This window comes from Balaenoptera ricei, chromosome 3 (assembly GCF_028023285.1).
Source record: "Balaenoptera ricei isolate mBalRic1 chromosome 3, mBalRic1.hap2, whole genome shotgun sequence".
In the NCBI taxonomy this organism is placed as follows: Eukaryota; Metazoa; Chordata; class Mammalia; order Artiodactyla; family Balaenopteridae; genus Balaenoptera; species Balaenoptera ricei.
The window spans coordinates 128,850,432-128,872,577 of NC_082641.1; the positions used below are offsets into that span (position 1 = coordinate 128,850,432).

The window sequence follows — 22,146 nt, forward strand, 5'->3', positions numbered from 1 at the left end:
GAAAACTGCACAGCCCACGGACTCAAATTTTTGAAAGCTGTTTTCTCCCACTCCCCCCGACCCACCCCGAACCCTCCCCTTCCTCCCTGGCCCCTCAGTTCCTGTATTAGAAAAGCCCCTCCCTCCCCGCTCCCACCAGCCACCCGAGGTTAAATAGATAGTGCCACATTCTAAGAGTCATGCATCGCCGCATTTGGGATTGCACACATTGCAGAGAAGGAGACGGTTGTGTGTGCGCCCCCTCTCTCTCGTCCCCTCCTCTTCGGCCCTCAGATTCCTGTGCTCTTCCCACTCTGCCCTCTCCCAGCCTCCCCCCATCCCAGACCCGTCACTGGTTATGGACATCCTCCCTGCGGACGATCTTGTAGATGATCCAGTAGAACATGTTGAAGATGAGGAAGGCCATGGGGAAGCCGATGCGGGAGATTTTGTCAATCTTCTTGGCCCTCTGGATGAAGAGTTTTCGCATCTCCTCCGGGGACTTAGATGGCGCAGGAGGTGGGTTGGTGGCGGTGTTGTTGTTGGCGCCCTTGACCGAGATGCCATCCTTGGCCTGAAGGCAGGCCGGGCCCATCCCATAGGCAGAGAAGTTGAAGCGGCCCTCTCCGGCCTCATCCTCCTGAAACAGATTCAACATGGGGCTCTACTTAAAATAAGATAGGGGCTGGGCACCCTCCCTGCAAGGCACTCCCCCGGGGGGCCAGGCCATGCCCATCTGGCTTTCCCTGCCTCCCGGACGGCACCATTCCAGGCTCCTGAAGGCTCTTTGGCTGGCTGGGGAGTTATGCCTTATAGAGGGGCGCCACTCACGTGCCGAAACAGATGCAAACCAGGGGATAGGAGTGCGGCGTGGAGTCTGGAGACCTGTGTTCAGGTCTCTGCTCCATCACTTGCTGGCTGTGTGACCTTACGCAAGTCACTTCCTTGGAAGACTTCCTTCTGTGACTCTCAAAGAGTTTTTTAATTTCGTTTTTTCCTTTAAGTGGGGATAAGATTCACTCCACTATTTCAAGGTGTTTTTCGACCATCAGAGGTTATAGGTGAGCGGATACTCTGAACGCTGTTTTGTTAGAAATCCAGGGGACAGTTTGGAGAGATCCCCTGCTTTGCCTCTGTTGCCTCCTTGCCCTCTTCCCCCCACCCCATTCCCCAGTTAATGTCTTCTGTGCGTAGGTTGGGGGAGGGAGTGAACGGCCCAGGAGGGAGCAAGGGCTGTGGGCCTCACCTCCACTCACAAGCCAGGGCACCACAGCTGCTTCTTACCTCCATGTTCCTGTATCCCTGCCAGGTGTGACCTCAGACATACCTCTGGATTTTTATCAAGTTATCATTCAAGCCCTTCATCATTTGGCTCCGACTTAACTTTGCAGATTTCCCCCTCTCCCCCACCCTATGCTCTGCACCCCTGCCTGTTGTGTTGCATGTTCCCCCCTCCCTGCCTCATGCTCACTACCCAAATGTCTGCTTCCCTGACCCGCCTCGCTTTTTCTTTTCCTCATCTGGATCGTGGAGACACTCTTGTCTGCTCTCATTATGTCCGGCTTTGTGGTCCTTCCTTGTGAGTTCTGAGGCACGCTGAGAGTCTCAGCTGGGCTGCTGGTTCAGTGTGTGGCTCTGGGGGGTTTTATCGGCTCACTCTGCCATCCTAGAGAGCGAGAGCTCTTCGGGTAGCCTCCCTGTCTCCTGCTTGTTCCTGTGAAGGGCAGGGCCGGCAGAGAACAGGAGGCGGAGTCCAGGGGCCCCAGTGCCTGTCCAGCTCTGCTCTTGCCACTCCATCCTGGCTCCCCATCTGGGCTTGTTGTGATGACGTCTAGCCTAGTTTCCCTCCTGCCTCCCCATCTCCCCCTGAGCCCCCTCCAACCCATCTGGGTTGTTACGACATAAATCTTATTGGTCATCTTTTGCTTAGAACTTTTTAATAGGCTGCCACTGACTTGAGGATAATTAAAACTTTTACATGGTGACAAGGCCTTAGACGATTTGGGCAGTCCTGTCTGCGTATCTCCGTCTGGCATTCTGTGCTCCAGCCACCCTGTGATATTTCCATCTGTTGGAAAGTGCTGCACTCCTCTTTCACTCTGGCCTCTGGGAAGGCGGGTCTCTCTGCTGGAACACTCTCCCAGCCGCACCCCTGCTTCCATCTCCTTCTCTTTCCCTGAACTAATTCCTACTCAGAGGCCTTCCCTGAGCCCGAGGATAGGCTAGGTGTGCCTGCTGTGTGCTCCATAAGCTCCCTCTACATCCCTCCTTCTTTTTCCTTTTTTGTATTTTAAAGCCCTTATCCCATTGTTTTCCTTGATTAATGTCTGTCTCTTCCATTAGACTGTAAACTCCATGAAGTCAGAGGCAAAGTCTGTCATGAATATATTTCCTGGGCAGAAGTTCAAAACTCTGCAAATGTTTGTTGACTAAACGTTTACTTGTATATCCTCTCCAATCCCAGCTTCCCCACCCCCCACCCTTTTTTTAAAATTTAAATGCGGTTGTATTCCTAGCACCAGGAGGATTTTTTTTTTTTAATTGGAGTATAGTTGCTTTACAATGTTGTGTTAGTTTCTGCTGTACAGCAAAGTGAATCAGCTATACAAATACATATATCCCCTCTTTTTTGGATTTCCTTCCCATTCAGGTCACCACAGAGCATAGAGTAGAGTTCCCTGTACTGTACAGTAGGTTCTCATTAGCTATCTATTTTATACATAGTAGTGTGTGTATGTCAATCCCAATCTCCCAATTCATCCCACTCCCAACCTTCCCCCCTTGGTATCCATACGTTTGCTAGCACCAGGGGGATTTGACACATATGATGAATGCTCAAGAAATCTTTTGCAAATGACTGAATCTGGTCCAACACCCATGTTGCAGAAGTGAGGGAAAGAAGATGGGCTCCAGTGCCTGGCAGATCGGTGCTCAACAAATATTTGTCTATGGGCAGGACAACTAGAGGGTTTGTGCCAGAGCCGAGGAGAGGAGTTGGGGGAGGCTGGCCAAGTCACTGGACCCTGTGCCTGGAAGTGGGCTGGCTCCGACTCTGTTGCTTATCAGTATAAATCGCCCCCCCCCCGCTGTGGTGGGGTGGGTGGGAGTGGGTGCTTGAAAATGTTTTCTCGCAGGGCTCCAGTTATGCAGGGGGAGGCCCAAGTTAACTCTCTGTATAGCTTTGGGAAATTATTCTCTGCCTTCTTCATCTATTAAGCATGAGAGGGGATGGGATGGAGGTGTGGAGGCCTCATCTGGTGAGAAGATGATCAATTTCACATTGTATCCAGGAGAAAGGAAATTCCCTAGAAGTGACTGGACAAAAGCTTGCTATTCCTATTTGAGCCAGCAGATGGCAGGAAATGAATGCCCAACTGCACCTGGAGCTGCGTGGGGCTGGAGCAGGGGAAATCTGATAGTTACTCTAGAGCCCAGGGAGGTTGGTAGTGTGCCTGCCCAGTGAGGCTCACAGAGGTTTCCTAATAATCTGACTAATGAGGCTGGCCAGGAAATTCGAGGACCAGATGCTTTCTGCCCAGCAAATGAGGTAACATGGGAGGATGGTGGGAGTTGAGGAGCCTGGCCAAGAGCACAGGCTCCGAGAAACTCGGGCATATAGCTAGTTCCTCTTCACTCACCATCTGGGGCTTAAAACCCCCTAGGGCCCTGCGGTCCTAGCTTGTACACTGCCAGTGTACAAGCCGCATCCAGAGGGCCTTACTCCAAGGAACCTCTTCTTTATGGTGAGCCCAATTCTGCGTCCTTGTAGTTTCTGACATTTGTGCCAAATTCAGAGCCCATGGGCACAAGGAAGGTCACGCTAATTAAGATGCACACCAGGGGCCAGGCAGGAGAAATGAGTGATGAAGTGAGCCTGGGGCTGTGGAATGCATTCCCTACCTAAAGGCATTTGCAGTGCACTTGTACCACGTGGGATTGTGAATCCAGTGGGACCAGAGGCTGCCATGTTTTGAGTGAAACTAGAAGGGTGACTTTTGAATGCTGGCACTCACTTCCAGATTTTTAAGACAGTGCTTAAAAACTTAAAGATATTTGCGTGGCAAATTTGACCTTCTAGCTACCAGTTTTTGACCTCCGCCTTGGGCTAAATCTTAGTTCCTATTTAAGATCTAATAAATGCAGGACTATTTTTATCTGCTTCAGGATGGAAACATTGATGAACAGATAAGCAGCAGCTGGTGGTATATGGTCAGTGTTTTGAGAATAGCCATGGGTCTTGGAAGGCCACCTTGCCTTTGCCATCAGTGTCTCCAGGATCCTGGTAACTTGCCCTTCCTCTTTGTTGTCACCTCACAGGAGGAGTAGACGGGATGCTCTCTGAGAGCTCTTCCAGCACCAACGTGCTGTGAGAGAATGAGGAAGGAACCAAGCAGAGGAATCTGATCAAATCTGCATAGTGGCCTTAGGCACACTTTACCTGGCCAGAGGTAAAACAAAGCTTTTGTTTTCCTCTAGTGTATAAAACTGGTAGGCATTTGGCAAGGGTGAAGGCAGCCCTTGGAAGTACTGTAGGTCCTGCATATTACATATCTGCAAGGAGCTTCATTCACATTTTCATCTCTGTAAATGCTGCCCCCTGGAGTTGTGCAGGGCACAGTCTAGTGGGCTGGTGCCAGTCAAATATTTTGGACGTAGTCTTCCCAGATAACTGTCTCTGCAACAAATTTTTGAACTTCTTTTAGCAGAGGGAAATGCAGAAAACGCTAGCCTATGGGGGAGAAAGGGAAAATAAAAAGTAAATCCCAGAGATAGTTGTGTTTGGTCAGTTCCTTGTTTAGACTATGTTAAGAGACAGAGGCTAGGTATCTGGTGGACAGTAATGGAAGGACTAAAACTAGGGTCTTTCAAGAAGTCCTGTCTGGCTCGCTGCACCCAAGATGGTTTCCTCTTCCAGCGCAGGTTATATCCTAACTCCCATGGGCATCTTCTGTCTCGGAACGTCTGCCTGCCGCCTGCGGTTAACTGCTAGAAGTTAATTGAATCAGATTGCTGGTGTTTAAGAAACATACTGAGGGAAATTTGTGCCTATGGAATCATTTTAATCCCTGACACTTGTGTGGCAGGAACAAAACTTAAAGCTACTTTGGCATCTGATTTCATCTTCACCACAGTCCCCCATTATACCCACTTAGTCCATTTTACAGATGGAGAAGCCGGGCCCCAAAAGAGGCTAGCTGAAAATCACATACCAAAGAGGCAGAGTCCTTTGTCACAGCACCTTGTAACTCGGTAGACAGCTGTTTTCAGTAGGTCAACCTAAAGCAGCTAGGGCCTTGGTGTGTGGCAGGTATGTGGTGTGGCCTGACAGGTCAGAGTGTATGAGCCCCTGGTTTTCCTTAACCATTGCTGGAAACACTTCCAGGTAACCTCTGTGACTGGCAGGTCTCCTCTTTTTTCATTAGGTTTTTTATCCCTTTGTCCATTTGTTCAACAAATGCCTATTGCATGTTCACTGTCTATCAGGCCTTGTGTTAAGCACCAGGGATGTAGCACTGAGCAAGAGGAGACAGGGTCTCTGCCCTGAGGGAGCTTATCATTCAGTGGACGATGCGCATTAAACAATCACATGATTGAGTGCATAATTATAACCCAAGATAAATGTTCAGAAGGAAAGAAACCGAGTTCAACTAGAGTATGGTCTTCGTTGGCATAAACAGTGTCTTTGTGCAAATTAGAAGAAAGGCATCCGCCTCTTGGGGTGTATGAATCGAGATCCCTTCCTCTGGCTGATAGAGTCCACGCCGGGGCAGGATTTAGAGAAGAGCACCTCCTTGGCTGGGGGCCCTTGTAGGATACAACCTGCACGACCATACTTAACAGCCTGGCATACACACCTCAGTACAGGACCTAACCTTGACTAGGATATCAAGGAAAGATGCCTCAGCCGAGAACTGGAAAATGAGTGGGTTCATAGCAGGCAAAGTACACTGGAAGAGCAACCCAGGAGGAGAGAACCAGATGCCTAGCGTCCTGTGCGTGTGCTTGAGGAACTATGAAAAAAGCCAGTGTAGATGGTGCTCGGAGAGCAAAGGAGGAAGTGATGTGAAGGTGAGGCTGGAGAGAAAAGCAGCTTCTCTGATCTGCAGGAGAAAGTCTCCTGGGGAAGTAGTTATGGACCAGGATGTGGAGCCAGTTTTCTCCCACAGGCTGCATGCTCCCCAGTGGCGCTTGTTGGTTGGGACACACACAACCTCTGAGTTAACAGAGGTTGGTGACTTTTCAGAGGTGGTGTGCCAAGTATTTCTTTATTCAATTCCTCATAAGGTGAGAGGATCCACTCTGGGGGAGAATCTTGCTGGATGCCCTTTTCTTGGAAGTAGGAAACAAAGGCCTGGAAACTGGACATTCTACTCTAAGATCTCACCTTTTGTGGTGCAAATCCCTTCTGGAATCAGGCCCATTGAAATAATTGAAATGTTTTCCACCCTGTAGAAAACACCAACAGACACCCCCTCTGCCTGCCATGCTTTGGGTTTACAGCTAGTTTCTATCTTGACACGGTCAGTGTTTGCTCCATCAGTTCTGTCTTCGGGTGTAACCTGATAATTAGTGTTACTATCTGCCTATAGACCCAATCAGGGCATTGTGTGTGGGAGGGGAAGCTAGGACTTCCAGAACTTTGACCCCCTATTTTGTGCCTGCTTTACCCACTGAGAAGGATGGTCCAGTGAAACAAGTATCACAAGACAGAGCTGCCTGGCACTCTTCCGTTTGCTGCCAGCAGCGAGCCAAAGGCCTACCTTGTGATGTCTTCGCTTCCTCCTGAATCGGAGCAACTCTTTGTGCTGCCGAGACACAAAGTTGACAGCGGCGTACTCGAGCAGGGCTGAGAACACGAAGAGCAGGCACACGGCCATCCAAATGTCAATGGCTTTCACATAGGACACCTGGGGTGGAGGTGGGGGAAGAGCACAGGGGAGTGAGGAGAGAGCAGAGGGAAGTCTTGAGTACCAAGGAATGTTTGCTGCTCCTTAGGACCCCCTCCCCCATCACTCACTCACTGCTGTCCCCTCTCAGCTGGGATATTAGGGTGGAAGGTGCAGAGGGAAACAAGAGAAATGCATCAAGAAGACAGGACAGAATATTGGGGAAAAAAGAACATGGTGCCTAGAAGAGCACTAAAGAGAGGGGGACGGTGTGTCTAGCATGATTGTTAAGTGGAACAGAATGTGGTATTTAGACTAAAGCTCTAAATAGGAACAGAATTTGTACCTAGGGTTAAAAGTAAGTGGAGGATGTCAGTGCGAATGGCAGAGTAAGATCTTCAAAAACTCTCTCTCCCCATAAAAGCAACTATCAAAAATGGTCAGAACCAGCATTTTTTCAGAACCCTGTTAAGTAATCAAAGTCTAACAGCAATCCTGTGAGCATTTATTTAAGAAAATCAGCTGGATCTCAGCAAGAACATCAAGCTTCATGGCATTAAAAAACCCCCAGCTTTATTGAGATATAATTCACATATCATACACATTTAAAGTGTACAATTCAACGATTTTATACATTCACAGATATGTGCAATCATCGTCACAGTCAATTTTAGAACGTCTTCATCACCTCAAAAAGAAACCTGCTATCTTTTAGCTATCATTTCCTTATTCCCCCAGTTGTCTTCTTCCAGTCCTGGACATTTCATATGAATGGAATCATACAATTTGTGGCCTTTTATGACTGGGTTCTTTCACTTAGCATAATGTTTTCAAGACTCATCCATCTGGTAGCATGTGTCAGTATTTTATTCTTTTTTATGGCCAAATAATATTCCATTGTATGGATATAACACATATTGTTGATCCATTTATCAGTTGATGGACAGTTTGGGCTGTTTCTACCTTTTGGTTATTATGAGTAAAGCTGCTGTGAACATCAGTGTGTAAGCTTTTGTGCGGATGTACGTTTTTATTTCCCTTGGGGCTTTGTGGTGTTTTAAGTTGCCCTATTCCCATCCTCTCATCCCCAGCTCTGTGCTAGCTTTGAAATCCAACAGCCTGCAAGCATGGTGAACACGAGTATCCTGACAGCCACTGCATGGGGCAGAACAGAGTAGGAGCTTCTTTAAAGCTGCATTCTCAGGGAATTGTTATTTGACCAGTTTTGTGGTTCTCTGAGAGATCCCACTCACAAGGCTGTTTTTATTTGACCTGACTTGGAGCTGGTCCAGTGTGAACAGCTTTTTCCTTGAGGGCATTTGTTGAAAACAATCATTGGCAAGTGTTGAACATTACATCAGCCCCAGGCAGTTGGTAACAGTTGAGGCAAACAATAGGTTGATCAAAAAGTATAAAAGGAAAATCTGGGGAATGAGCTGTCCATAGAGGGCTTTAGGAAGCTATGATATATTCCTGGGAATCTATGCACATTCTTAGGCCTGTGTGTATGCTCAGGGAAGACCCGAGAAGGCTCTTAGCACTCAACTCTGAATAAACAGGAAGTAAAGGCTAAGGCAAAGTTGTAAACTGCTTGGCTGAGTGTTGAAAGTATATCCTAACACACACAGAGCCCCTAGGCAAAGGCTGGGAGATTTATTGGGTGCAGGCATTTAAGGAAATCTCTTAAATTCGTAGCTAACCACTAAGCTAACTGTAGAGACTTCAGTGGTCCCACACAGCAAAGAATACAGACATTACAGAATTAGTTCTGTAAAGTTATTAAACAAACAAACAACAACAAATCCTGAGGAGGGAGGAGAATCTGATTTCCAGAGATGCCACATTGTATAATGTAAAATGTATAATTTTCAACAACAAATCTAAGACATACAAAGAAACAAGAAAATACAGTGAATGCAATGGACTGAATGTTTGTGTCCTCCCAAAATTCATATGTTGAAATCCTAATCCCAATGCGATGGTATTTGACGATGAAGCCATTGGGAAGTAATTAGGTCATGAGAGTGGAGCCCTCATGAATGGGATTAGTGCCTTTATAAAAAGAGTCCAGAGAGCTAGCATACTCTCTTTCTGCCATGTGAGGATACAACAATACGTCAGCAGTTTGCAACTGGAAGAGGATACTCACCAGAACCAGACTATGCTGACACTCTGATCTCAGACTTCAAGCCTCCAGAACTGTGAGAAATAAATTTATGTCGTTTATGAGCCACCCAGTCTATGGTACTTTGTTATAGAAGCCTGGACTGACTAAGTCAGGCCCATACATAGGAAAAAAAGCAGTCAAAAGAAGCTGTGCCTGGACTTCCCTGGTGGCGCAGTGGTTGAGAATCTGCCTGCCAATGTAGGGGACATGGGTTCGAGCCCTGGTCTGGGAGGATCCCACATGCCACGGAGCAGCTAGGCCCGTGAGCCACAACTACTGAGCCTGAGTGTCTGGAGCCTGTGCTCTGCAACAAGAGAGGCCGTGATAGTGAGAGGACCGCGCACCATGATGAAGAGTGGCCCCTGCTTGCCGCAAGTAGAGAAAGCACTCGCACAGAAACGAGACCCAACACAGCCAAAAATAAAAAAAAAAAAAAAAAAAGGAAGCTGTGCCTGAGGAAACCCAGATGTTGGACTTAACAGACAAAGACTTTAAATCAGTTACATTTTTAATATGTTCAAACAACTGAAAGAAACCTTGTCTACACAACTAAAGTATGAGAGGGAATTCCCTGGCTGTCCAGTGGTTAGGACTCTGCATTTACATTGCAGGGGCCACGGGTTCAATCCCTAGTCAAGGAACTAAGATCCCACAAGCTGGGCAGCCTGGCCGAAAAAAAAAAAAAAAAAAAAAAGTGTGACAACAAAGTCTCACCAAGTAGAGCATGAAATAGAAGTTACAAAAAAGAACCAAATAGAAATTCTGGAGTTAAAATGTAAAATAACTGAACTGAAAATTTTACTAGAGAGGATAACAGCATATCTGAGTAGACAGAAGAAAGAATTAATGAATCGGAAGAAGAATCAATGAACTTGAGGTTATCCTGTTTGAGGAACAGAATGAAGAAAAATGAACAGAGCCTCAGAGACATGTGGGGAACCATCAAGTGCACTAACGTATGTTTGATGGGTATTTCTGAAGAAGAGGAGAAAGAGGCAGAATATTTGAAGAAATAATGGCAAATATTTCACCAAATTTGATGAAAAACACTAATGTACACATCTAAGAAACACAATATACTCCAAGCAAGATAAACTCAAAGAGATCCACACCTAGACATACCATAATCAAACTGTGAGAAGCCAAAGAAAAAGAATCTTGAAAGCAGAAAGAGAGAAGCAACTCATAATGTACAAGGTATCCTCAGTAAGATTAACAGCTGATTTCTCTTTAGAAACAATAGGGTCTAGAAAGCAGTGGGATGAAATTAAAGATGACCTAAATGAATGGGAAGACATCCTGTGTTCATGGGTTGAAAGACTTAATATTATTAAGATGGCAATACTCCCCAAATTCCTATATAGACTCAATGCATTTTTAACTAAAATTCCTTTTTACTGTTGTTGCAGAAATTGACAAGCTGATCTTAAAATTTATATTCATGTTCATATGGAAATGCAAGTGACCCAGAATAGCCAAAACAATCTTTAAAAAGAGCAAAGTTGGAGGACTCACACTCCCCAACTTCAAAACTCACTATAAAGCTATGGTAATCAAGAGAGTGATACTGACATAAAGATAAATATACTGGGGCTTCCCTGGTGGCACAGTGGTTGAGAGTCTGCCTGCTGGTGCAGGGGACACGGGTTTGAGCCCTGGTCTGGGAAGATCCCACATGCCGCGGAGCAACTAGGCCCGTGAGCCACAACTACTGAGCCTGCGCGTCTGGAGCCTGTGCTCCACAACAAGAGAGGCCACGATAGTGAGAGGCCCGCGCACCGCGATGAAGAGTGGCTCCCGCTTGCTGCAACTGGAGAGAGCCCTAGCACAGAAACGAAGACCCAACATAACAATCAATCAATCAATCAATCAATGAATCTTTAAAAAAAAAAAGAGAAGGGGAGAAACAAATTACTCAATAAAGAAGTTACTCTGTGTAAATGTGCTGAAAAAAAAAAAAAGATAAATATACTTATCAATGGAATAGAATTGAGAGTCCGGAAATAAATCCATACATCTATGGCCAATTGATTTTTGAGAAGAATATAAATTCAGTGGAGGGAAAGAATAGTCTTTTCAACAAATGGTGCTGGGATAACTGGATATCCACATGCAAAAGAATGATATCCCTCCATATACCATATACAAAAATAAACAAAAATGGATCAAAACCCTATATTTAGAGCTAAACTATAAAACTCTTAGAAAAAAATGTATGTGTAAATCTTCATGATTTTGGATTAGGTATTAGTTTCTTAAGTACGATGCCAAAAGCACAAGCAACAACAGAAAATATAAATTAGACTTCATCAAAATTATAAACTTTTGTGCATAAAGAACATTATCAATTAAGTAAAAAGACAACCCATAGAATGGGAGAAAATATATGCAAATCACATATCTCATAAGGGTTTTAAATCCACAATACACAAAGAGCTATTACAATGCAACAATAAAAAGGGAAATACCCCAATTAAAAAGTGGGGCAAGAGATTTGAATAGATTCTCCAAAGAAGATACAGAAATGGTCAATAAGCACATGAAAAGATGCTCAACATTATTAGTTATTCAGAAAATGCAAATCAAAACTACGGTGAGATACCACTTCTATTAAGATACTTATAATCAAAGAGATAGAATAATAAGCGTTAACGAGAATGTGGAGAAATTGGAATTTGGCAGGATTGGCAGGATTATAAAATGGTGTAGCCACTCTGGAAAATAGTTTGGCAGTTCCTCAAAAACTTTAGCATATAATTACATATGACCCAACAATTCCACTCTTAGGTATATACTTATAAGGGTTGAAAACATATGTCCACACAAAGACTTGTACACAGATGTTCATAGCAGCATTATTTAAAATAGGCAAAAAGTGGCACAACCCAAATGTCCATCAACTGATGAATAGATAAACAAAATGTGAAATATCCATACAATAGAATATTATTCAGCCATAAAAAGAAATGAAGTAGTGATACATTCTACAACATAAATGAACCTTGAAAATATTATGCTAAATGAAAGAAGTCAGTCATAAAAGTGCACATATTGTGTGATTCCCCTTAGCTGAAATGTCTAGGATAGGCAAATTCATAGAGGTAGAAAGTGGATTAGTGGTTGCCAGGGGCTGGTGGGAGCAGGGAACAAGGAGTGACTGTTGATGAATGTGGGGGTTTCTTTGTGGGGTGATGAAAATGTTCTGGAATTAGCACTGAGGGTGTACAACTTTGTGAATATATTAAATGCCACTGAATTTTGTGCTTTAAGAAAAGCGAAGGGGGAAGAATGTCATGTTGAGTGTAATAGCAAACGAAGCCAAGTATCAAGTCTAGTGTTAACAATGAGTGGAGTAGAATGTTGAGTCTAGTGAGGGGGAATGTGGCGTCAACTATTAATAGAGAGTGGAGCAGTATGTTGAGCCTAACATAAGGAACAGGAAGCAGAATATTACTCCTGCTGTTGCAAATGAACAGAGCAGAAAGTGTTGTCAGTTGGTAACAGTAAACAGAATTTGGTTTCAAGCTTTTACAGTAAATGTAGCAGAATGCAAAGTCTAGCGTTCATAGTGCATAGGGCAGATTGTTGAGTTTTCTTGTGAGGATGAATAGAGGAGAGAGTGGTGTCTAGTGTAGATGGCAAGTGGAGTAGAATGTCATGTCTCACATTAAAAGTTAATGGTAGAGGGACTTTCCTGGTGGTGCAGTGGTTAAGAATCCGCCTGCCAATGCAGGGGACACAGGCTCGAGCCCTGGTCTGGGAAGATCCCACATGCCATGGGGCAACTAAACCCGTGCACCACAACTACTAAGCCTGCGCTCTAGAGCCCACAAGCCACAAGTACTGAGCCCGTGTGCCACAACTATTGAAGCCCACACGCCTAGAGCCCATGCTCCGCAACAAAGAGAAGCCACCGCAAAGAGAAGCCGGTGCACTGCAAGAAGAGTAGACCCCACTCACCGCAAGTAGAGAAAGCCCATGAGCAGCAACAAAGACCCAATGCAGCCAAAAAAAAAAAAGTTAACGGAAGAGTCATGTCATGAAAAACAAAAAACAGTGGGGAGACTGTTCTAGATTAAAAGAGCAACTGTATGCAGTATGAATGTTTATTGGATCCATGTCCATTGATGACAGTTTTTGGACAATTGGGAAAATTTAAAGGTTCTATATTAGATGAAATTATGGAATTATTTCTAATTCATTAATACTTATTCAATTAATGTTAATTTTTTAGATGTGATAATATCATTGTGATCCTTATTCCTTATTTAGAGGTGAATTGTCATGTCTGTAACCTTCAAATGATGCAGCAAAAGTTGCATCTATCTACTTACCTACCTACCTACCTACCTATAAATAGAGATAAAGTAAATGTGGCAAAATGATAACAACTGGCATCGAGGTGAAGGCTTTTAGGGTGTTTGTTGTATATTCTTTCAACTTTTTCTGTATCAAAACAATGTTAAGTGCAGTACTGCATTGGAAATGGCGCAGAATGTTGCACTTAACATGAGGCTGAAGGGAGCAGAGTATGGCATCTGGTATTAACAGTAGAGCAGAATGTTGTGTCTGGTGATGAGTGAGTAATGGGGAATGTGGCTCCAGCAACTATAGTGAATGTAGTGGAACACAGCACCTAGCATTAAAGGAGAGTAAAGCAGAATGAGGCATCAAGCGTTCATATGACAGAAATCTCTTGAATTGAATTCCTATACACTAATGATGAAAAATCTGAAAGAAAAATTAAGGAAACACTCCCATTTCCTATTGCAACAAAAAGAATAAAATACCTAGGAATAAACCTACCTAAGGAGACAAAAGACCTGTATGCAAAAAACTATAAGACACTGATCAAAGAAATTAAAGATGATACAAACAAATGGAGAGATATACCATGTTCTTGGATTGGAAGAATCAACATTGTGAAAATGACTGTACTACCCAAAGCAATCTACAGATTCAATGCAATCCCTATCAAACTACCAATGGCATTTTTCACAGAACTAGAACAAAAAATTTCACAATTTGTATGGAAACACAAAAGACCCCGAACAGCCAAAGCAATTTTGAGAAAGAAAAACAGAGCTGGAGGAATCAGGCTCCTGGACTTCAGACTACACTACAAAACTACAGTAATCAAGACAGTATGGTACTGGCACAAAAACAGAAATATAGATCAGTGGAACAGAGTAGAAAGCCCAGAGATAAATCCACGCACATATGGTCACCTTATGTTTGATAAAAGAGGCAACAATATACAGTGGAGAAAAGACAGCCTCTTCAATAAGTGGTGCTGGGAAAACTGGACCAGCTACATGTAAAAGAATGAAATTAGAACACTCCCTAACATCATACACAAAAATAAATTCAAAATGGATTAAAGGCCTAAATGTAAGGCCAGACATTATAAAACTCTTAGAGGAAAACATAGGTAGAACACTCCATGACATAAATCACAAGCAAGACCCTTTTTGACCCACCTCCTAGAGAAATGGAAATAAAAACAAAAATAAACAAATGGGACCTAATGAAACTTAAAAGCTTTTGCACAGCAAAGGAAACTATAAAAAGACGAAAAGACAACGCTCAGAATGGGAGAAGATATTTACAAACGAAGCAACTGACAAAGGATTAATCTCCAAAATATACAAGCAGCTCATGTAGCTCAATATCAAAAAGCAAACAACCTAATCCAAAAATGGGCAGAAGACCTAAGTAGACATTTCTCCAAAGAAGATATACAGATTGCCAACAAACACACGAAAGGATGCTCAACATCACTAATCATTAGAGAAATGCAAATCAAAACTACAGTGAGGTATCACCTCACACCAGTCAGAATGGCCATCATCAAAAAATCTACAAACAATAAACGCTGGAGAGGGTGTGGAGAAAAGGGAACCCTCTTGCACTGTTGGTGGGAGTGTAAATTGATACAGCCACTATGGAGAACAGTAAGGAAGGTCCTCAAAAAACTAAAAATAGAACTACCATACGATCCAGCAATCCCACCTCTGGACATATACCCGTAGAAAACCATAATTCAAAGAGTCATGTACCACAATGTTCATTGCAGCTCTATTTACAATAGCCAGGACATGGACACAATCTAAGTGTCCATCGACAGATGAATGGATAAAGAAGACATGGCACATATATACAATGGAATATTACTCAGCCATAAAAAGAAATGAAATTGAGTTATTTGTAGTCAGGTGGATAGACCTAGAGACTGTCATACAGAGTGAAGTAAGTCAGGAAGAGAAAAACAAATACCGTATGCTAACACATATATGTGGAATCTAAAAAGAAAAAAAAACATGGTTCTGAAGGACCTAGGGGCAGGACAGGAATAAAGACACAGACATAGAGAATGGACTTGAGGACACGGGGACGGGGAAGGGTAAGCTGGGACGAAGTGAGAGAGTGGCATGGACATATATACACTACCAAATGTAAAATAGATAGCTAGTGGGAAGCAGCCGCATAGCACAGGGAGATCAGCTCTGTGCTTTGTGTCCACCTAGAGGGGTGGGATAGGGAGGGTGGGAGGGAGGCTCAAGAGGGAGGAGATATGGGGATATCTGTATACATATAGCTGATTCACTTGGTTGTACAGCAGAAACTAGCACAGCATTGTAAAGCAATTATACTCCAATAAAGATGTTAAAAAAAAAAAAAAAAGAAATAGTGACTAATTCCTTGTGCTCGCCTTATCTCAGGCAGGGAAGGGAGAGGTGTGTCCTCCTTACCTGTCCTGGTGTTCCGTGCTCTTGGGCGGTAGGACTTACCTTGGGCAGGGATGCTCGGGAGCCTGAGCTCTGGGTGGTCATGGTGAGCACGGTGGTGATGCCCAGGCCCACGCGGGCTGGGGCGGCATCCATGTTGATCCAGAAGGAAATCCACGAGAGGATGACAATGAGCAGGCTGGGAATGTACATCTGGATCAGGTAGTAGCCCATCTGTCGCTCCAGGTGGAACCGGGCCTCGATGCAGGTGAATTTGCCTGCAAGAAATGATAGCGGGAAGGCCAGGTAGCCTTGGATAGGAACAAGGCTTTGAGGTCAGAGCAACCTCGACCGGAGTCCTGGTTCAGCCTCACACTAGCTGTGTCCTTAGGTGAGTGTTTGCATCTTTCTGTGTCTCAGTTTCCTCATCTTTGGTAAATTGGGGATAATGATAATGATGATAATAGTAATGATAATAATAATACCAACCTCATATGGTCACTCATGGTTACTGTGATGGTAAAATGAGATGATGCCTACAAAGAACTTAGCACAGTCCTCACAAACCATTAATGCTCAGCATGTCATTTGCCGTCATCGCCGTCAACACTATTTTGTTGCTAAGAGTGGGCCCAAGTGGATCATTCTCTATCCTTCTGCCAGTTATGTTCCCCAGAAGTGACTCATTTCTGTTACTTCCTCTTGTAGAACCTTTCTCTCCTTCCACCTCTACCCATACAAGAAAGTCCCCATTACCTACAGGGAAAAGTTCAAACTCTTTAGTCTGCCCTTCACGGTCGAGCTCTAGCCTGTTTCCACCCCATTTCCCTTGTTTCTTTACTCTACTCATGACCCCCTACGCTCCATCCCTTGCCTTGATCATCCTCTGTATCTTCACACTTCTGAGTTTTTGAGCCTGATAATCCCTCTGCCCGGAAGGCCCTTCTTCCGCCCCACAACCAGCCAAAGAAATCCTCCCTCTCCTTTATGGCAGTTTAACTGTGAAGTCTCCCCTAGGCGGAGTGCTCTGTTTTTCCTGTGTCCCTTCAGCTCTCTTCACGTGATCATCAGAGCCTTTAAGGCATAGTACACTGACTTAGTAGGCAAGTTGATCTCACTCTCTCTCTCTCTGTCCTCTGCACCAGACTGTGGACAGCTCGTCTTCTCCCAGTCTGTGAATCCCTGGAACTGGGCTGGGCCATCCCGTGGTGGCATCTTAGCTCCAGTCCACTGATGCACAGTTACCAGGGAATTTTCTACAGCTCCCTGGACAGCACCTTCCATCTGGACAGGGCCTTGCCAGTCTTCTCTCCTTGAATCCACAGAGCTAGCCCAGAACTCAGCTCTCACTTAAATGTGTATAGTGAAGGGCAACTGAGATGATGAATGAGAAAACGCTGTGTAAACAGTAAAGGGCCGTGGTATGTGAGAGTCTGTTGCGATTATTTGATTCATGGGGACTCACTGCTAATGAGAGTACAGTTGGCCCTCTGTATCTGTGGGCCCTGCATCCTTCAGTGAGTAGGGCCAACTATGGTCTTGAGCATCCCTGGATTTTGGTAATTTGGCGGGTCCTGGAACCAGTCCCCCTTGGATACTGTCTCTGAGTCTCAGCTTGCCCAGGGATGAAGAGAGTATTTTTGAAGGTTCTAAGATATCTCCGAGGTCACTGGAGATAAACAGACCAGCACCCAGGCTGCCTGCTTTTTTTTTCTGGGCTTTCTACTTGCATCAGAACCCACAGTGGTTTCTCTGAACCCCTCGCCTTCACCTCCTCTTCTCCTGGGCCCCTGTCCCAGCCTGTCATGTGCCTCCACTCCACTCGGCTGTGTTCAGACAGCAGCCCCCGGCCCAGCTCCCCAGCGTGGCACACTAACTGACTGCTGTTTGTCCACAATGTTCCATGAGCTCCTTCCCAGCCTGAAACAGGGCAGGCAAAGCCAGTCTTGATCCGGCCCCACTTCATCCCTGTGTTCAACCTTCCAATAAATGCCGGGCTAGGCATGGGAGATAGAGAGCTGAGCTAAAAAGTGGGGTTCCCTCCTCATAGCTCAGCCCAGGGGACCCTTTCCAACTTCACTATTTACTAATCCTCAGTGCCAGCTCCCAGCTCCCCACTGAGGTCTAATGTGAACATCCTCTGTGCTTTTGCCCTCTCAGAAATGCCAGTCCCGGGACTTCCCCAGCGGTCCAGTGGTTAAGACTTCCCCTTCCAATGCAGGGAGTGCAGGTTCGATCCCTGCTCGGGGAGCTAAAATCCCACATGCCCCGCGGCCAAAAAAACAAAAAACAAAAAAACAAAACCAGAGCATAAAACAGAAGCAATATTGTAACAAATTCAGTAAAGACTTTAAAATGGTCCACATCAAAGAAAAAAAAAATCTTAAAAAAAAAAAAAAAGAAATGCCAGTCCCTCTGTGATAGACACTGCTAGATGTCCTCCCACTGTCAGCTCTCCCTTCTGCCTTAGGGACAGGGTCCGTCCTGAGCTGGACATACTGCTACCTGGAAAAGAGACTGTATCTCCCAGCTCCCCTTGTAATGAGATGTGGCCCAAGCTCAAGTTACTTGTCCCAGAACTCACAGGAAGAAAGCGTGGGAGCCACTGTTTGGTTTCAAGGGACATTCTCTTAACCACTAGGTAATAAATACGGAGATAGATCCACCACGGGTACCTCGGAAGATCCGTTGGATCACTGACTGAATGAATGTTTGCAATGACCTCTGGCCCTGGCTGGGTTGAGGTGGGCCCTCGCACGTACCTGTGTTGTAATGCTTGGTGCAGTATCTCAAGTCCTTCTCCTCCTTCAGGATAAACTGGGGCAGAGTCAGTCCATCTGCCACCTGCACAGCCCCCTGCTCCTGCCACTCAAAGATGAGGTCATTCATGGTGTATCCAACTGGGAAGGGATCAGAAGAAGGAGCAGTCACCGCCCGGAAGCTCTTATCTGAAGCATGTCAGGGGTGCTTCAGGAAGGGCGTCTAGCATGAAGCACGTTAGAAGCAGAGAGGCATCAGACACTCAGTGGAACTCATGAGACTATGTTGCTGCTGCTGTTTTTTTCTCCCCACACGAGAGGTTAAAGCTGGTTTCACTGTTGACATCTACCCCACAGCCCTTCCACCTCTCTTACCGCCCCCCTCCAAGCCTCCCACCTTAGCTTGTCCTCTTGCCCTCACGCCTCAGTCCCATGGTCAGATTCAGCTGCCCTCTGCTATTTTTGCCTGTGCACCACCCTTGCAAGCCCCCTCTTGTGCCCCCAGCAGATTTCCCTCTGGGGAATAACTGTATGATATGCTGTCCTGGCGGGGCTATCAGTTGGGGGCCAAGGTGTGAGATGGTGACTCAACTAGGCCAATCAGACTCTCTGCCCCAGGACTTTGACTGTTGAGTAAAGTGACAAAGGGTTCGGAGTTGGCTGGTGCAGACTCTCCTCAGACGTGGTGCTCCAAGGGGGTGGTCTGTTAGTTGCCTAAATGCTCTGGCCTGGTTCTTGTACTTTAACTTTTCCTTCAAGTCCATGTGGAACCCCTATGTCCTTCCACTTAGTTCTATTCTTTACATGAGTCAGATTGGTTTCTGTGTTTGCAATCAAAGAAGTGAGCTACCCCATCTGTTAAAATCTTGGTTCACCTGTGATCTCCTCCATAAAGCCTTCCCCATACCCTGTCTCCTTCCCAGTCAGAAGGAAGTGCACTTTCTGCCTTGAGGCCACAGCATTTTGTACGTCTAACCACACACTTACCACTTGCTGCTTGCCTTAGAGTTATTTGTGCGGAAGACCTCTCTCTCCCCTGCTGGAGTGAGCATCCCTGTGAGTTCAAGGACCATGACTTATTCAAGCTATTGCTCCTCCATTCCTGGCGAGCATGTTCCCGGGGGACATGGAACAGTGCCTCTTTGGAGAATGCTGCTGGCTCCAGAGCTGAACTTCAGTCAGACAATGTTAGGGATGTTATATTTCTAATGCGTTTTCTAAGAGCAAAGCTCCTCATCTGGTATTTTGGGCTATTACAGTAATCTCCTGGGGTTCAGTGGTTAGGAGCAGCTGTGTGGGAATTTCTGCTGGTCCCATGGGGATAGGAGAGTCTGGTTCTTTTAGAGGCCTCATGCAAGGGACTCACAGCTTTCCAGTTGCATAATGCACGTCTGGACGTCCATGGGGAAATTCTTCAAGTCCATGGGGCAGGCCAGTGTCAGGGTGATTCTGGGAAGAGAAAGGAGTTGTATGATGCTGGATCCACAAACCAGAGAAGCTGTGCCTCTGTTCCAGTTACTCCTGGAAAATCAGTTATCTAGGAAAGGCCAAGGAGGCTAGGGAACCAGTGTTTATTGAAATAATATATGTATATTTCCACATCAGAGAGAGAAAATAGGTTGCCTAAAGTCACACAGAGTCAGTGGAACTTCTGGGCTTCTTTGGCGTCTGTCTGGCTTCTAGAAACTTGCCTTTAGCAAGTTGCCTGAAGGCCTGTAGGCCATGGGCTACCTCCATCCCTTCTCTTCTGTAGAGCCCTCAGGTAGGGCAGAGCCTGAATTTTAAATTGAGCACCACCAGGCCTCAGGTATCCCCAGGTGCACCTGTATGTAGCAGGTGCGCAGGTGGTTCTTGGCTTCTCCCTTCACACACTGGGCTCATCAAAAGTGATTTCCAAGAGGCTCCCTGCACGTTGGGTGTCCAACACAGCTGACTCGCGTCTACGGGCTCCTGCTGGGGTCAGTTGGGGAGTGGTGGTTGCTCCAGGCGTCTGGGCTAGCTGTTTATTTTGGGTTGTTCAGCCCTGGCCGAGACTGCAGCCTCAGAACCAGAGGGAGTCCCCTTAACAGAATCCAAGGTCTGCAGCTCAGCTGCGATGCAAGGCTTCAGCTTGAAAGGCTTTGCCAGCATCTGAGCCCCTGCTGCAGGGAACAGAGAAGAAAGGCTCGTGGAGGCCAAAGAGACTTAGATCATCAGCCAACTCCTGAACTGGACAGGTGAGAAAACTGGGATGCAGAGAAGGTTAGGCAGGGAGGCATGTCAGGTCACAGCCAGCTGATGGCTCAGCCAGGGTTCAAAACCACGTCTCCTGGCCTTTGGATTTTGAGCTTGTGTGTTTGCTGGCGGGCTTTCTAGCCCTGCTATCCTGAAAAGCCAACCTCAATACCCGAAGACCCCTAACTGGTGGTCTTGTGGGGCTTAGCTGCTGGCACTTCGGCCCCATGTGGTGAGGCCCACGGCCTGGCGCGAGCTTCCCCCTCCAGCTCTCACCCACGGCTATGGATGCGGGTCCTTTAAGCACAAGGCAGAAGCAGGGAGGGAAAGGGCAGGGAGAGGGAGGGGAAGAAGAGGGGAAAGAGGGAGCGGGAGAAGGAGGGGGAAGGGAAGGGAAAGTGCACGCAGTTGAATTTCTGGAGATAAAAGCTCCAAAGTGGGGCAGCCGTCACACTGGGTGAATTTCCTGAAGTTGAATGACCTTGGAACATCACTTTCTGCTGATTTGTCCTTCTGTCATGCTGCACTGGGGCTTAGCTTCCTGGAGATATGAAACTGAGCCTGGCTGCAGCAGAATCCAAGCCAGCCAGGGCCTCGGTGACCATCCTGAGCCCGGCACCCTTCCAGTCTGGATGCGCGCTGGGTGGGGCGGGCAATGGGTGAGCAAGGCCATGTTGGCCTCGGATTCCTCCCAGTCTGCCCTTCCATGGTGCCTCCTTTACCTGCTGAGGTCCCTGAGTCCCCTCTCCCACCCAGCCTGCTCTCAGGGGAGACTCTGAATCCAGTCACCTTTGGGGATTAGGATCTGTGCGGCCTCTCCAATGGGCTTGGACACGTAAAGCTCATCTCCTAATGGAAATAAAAAGATATATTCCCCTGCGGGACTGGAGGGGCAGGAGAGTCATTTAGGACCAGTGTCCCCCCCTTTTTTTTTTAACTTTATTTTATATTGGCGTATAGTCGATGAACAATGTTGTGATAGTTTCAGGTGCACAGCAGAGCGACTCAGCCATACATATACATGTATCCATTCTCCCCCAAACTCCCCTTCCATCCAGGCTCCCACATAACATTGAGCTGAGTTCCTTGTGCTACACAGTAGTAGTAGGACCAGTGTCCCTTTAAGCTCTTTGAAATAAAAACATATTCATTCATTCATCAACTATTTGAGTGCCTAGTGAATGCTCTGCACTGTTCTTCTAGGCTCTGAGTGGGCATTAGGTGCACACTAACAGATTAGAATCTAGGTTCTGCTACTATGTAGCTGTGGGAACTCTGGCAAGTTGCTTAAACTTTCAGATCCTCACTTGTCTAATCTGCAAAGTGGGCATATTAAAGCCTACTTCATAGGGTTGTTAGGAGGAGTATAAATAATACATATAAAGTCTGAGCCTAGTAGGTAAATTCCCAGT

General features: G+C 45.9%; 1 protein-coding gene across 1 annotated transcript in view; it reads right to left on the minus strand.

Annotated features, from left to right (window-relative positions):
• Positions 1–328: 328 nt before the first annotated feature.
• GLRA1 (glycine receptor alpha 1) overlaps positions 329–22,146 on the minus strand; it is a 49,461-nt gene continuing 27,643 nt past the window's right edge. Inside the window, exons 5-9 of the mRNA XM_059919117.1 lie at positions 19,887–19,969; positions 18,524–18,661; positions 15,825–16,039; positions 6,741–6,887; positions 329–619 (exon numbers count right to left, since the gene is read on the minus strand). Coding sequence (XP_059775100.1) covers positions 329–619; positions 6,741–6,887; positions 15,825–16,039; positions 18,524–18,661; positions 19,887–19,969 — 874 coding nt within the window. The remainder of the gene's footprint in view (positions 620–6,740; positions 6,888–15,824; positions 16,040–18,523; positions 18,662–19,886; positions 19,970–22,146) is intronic.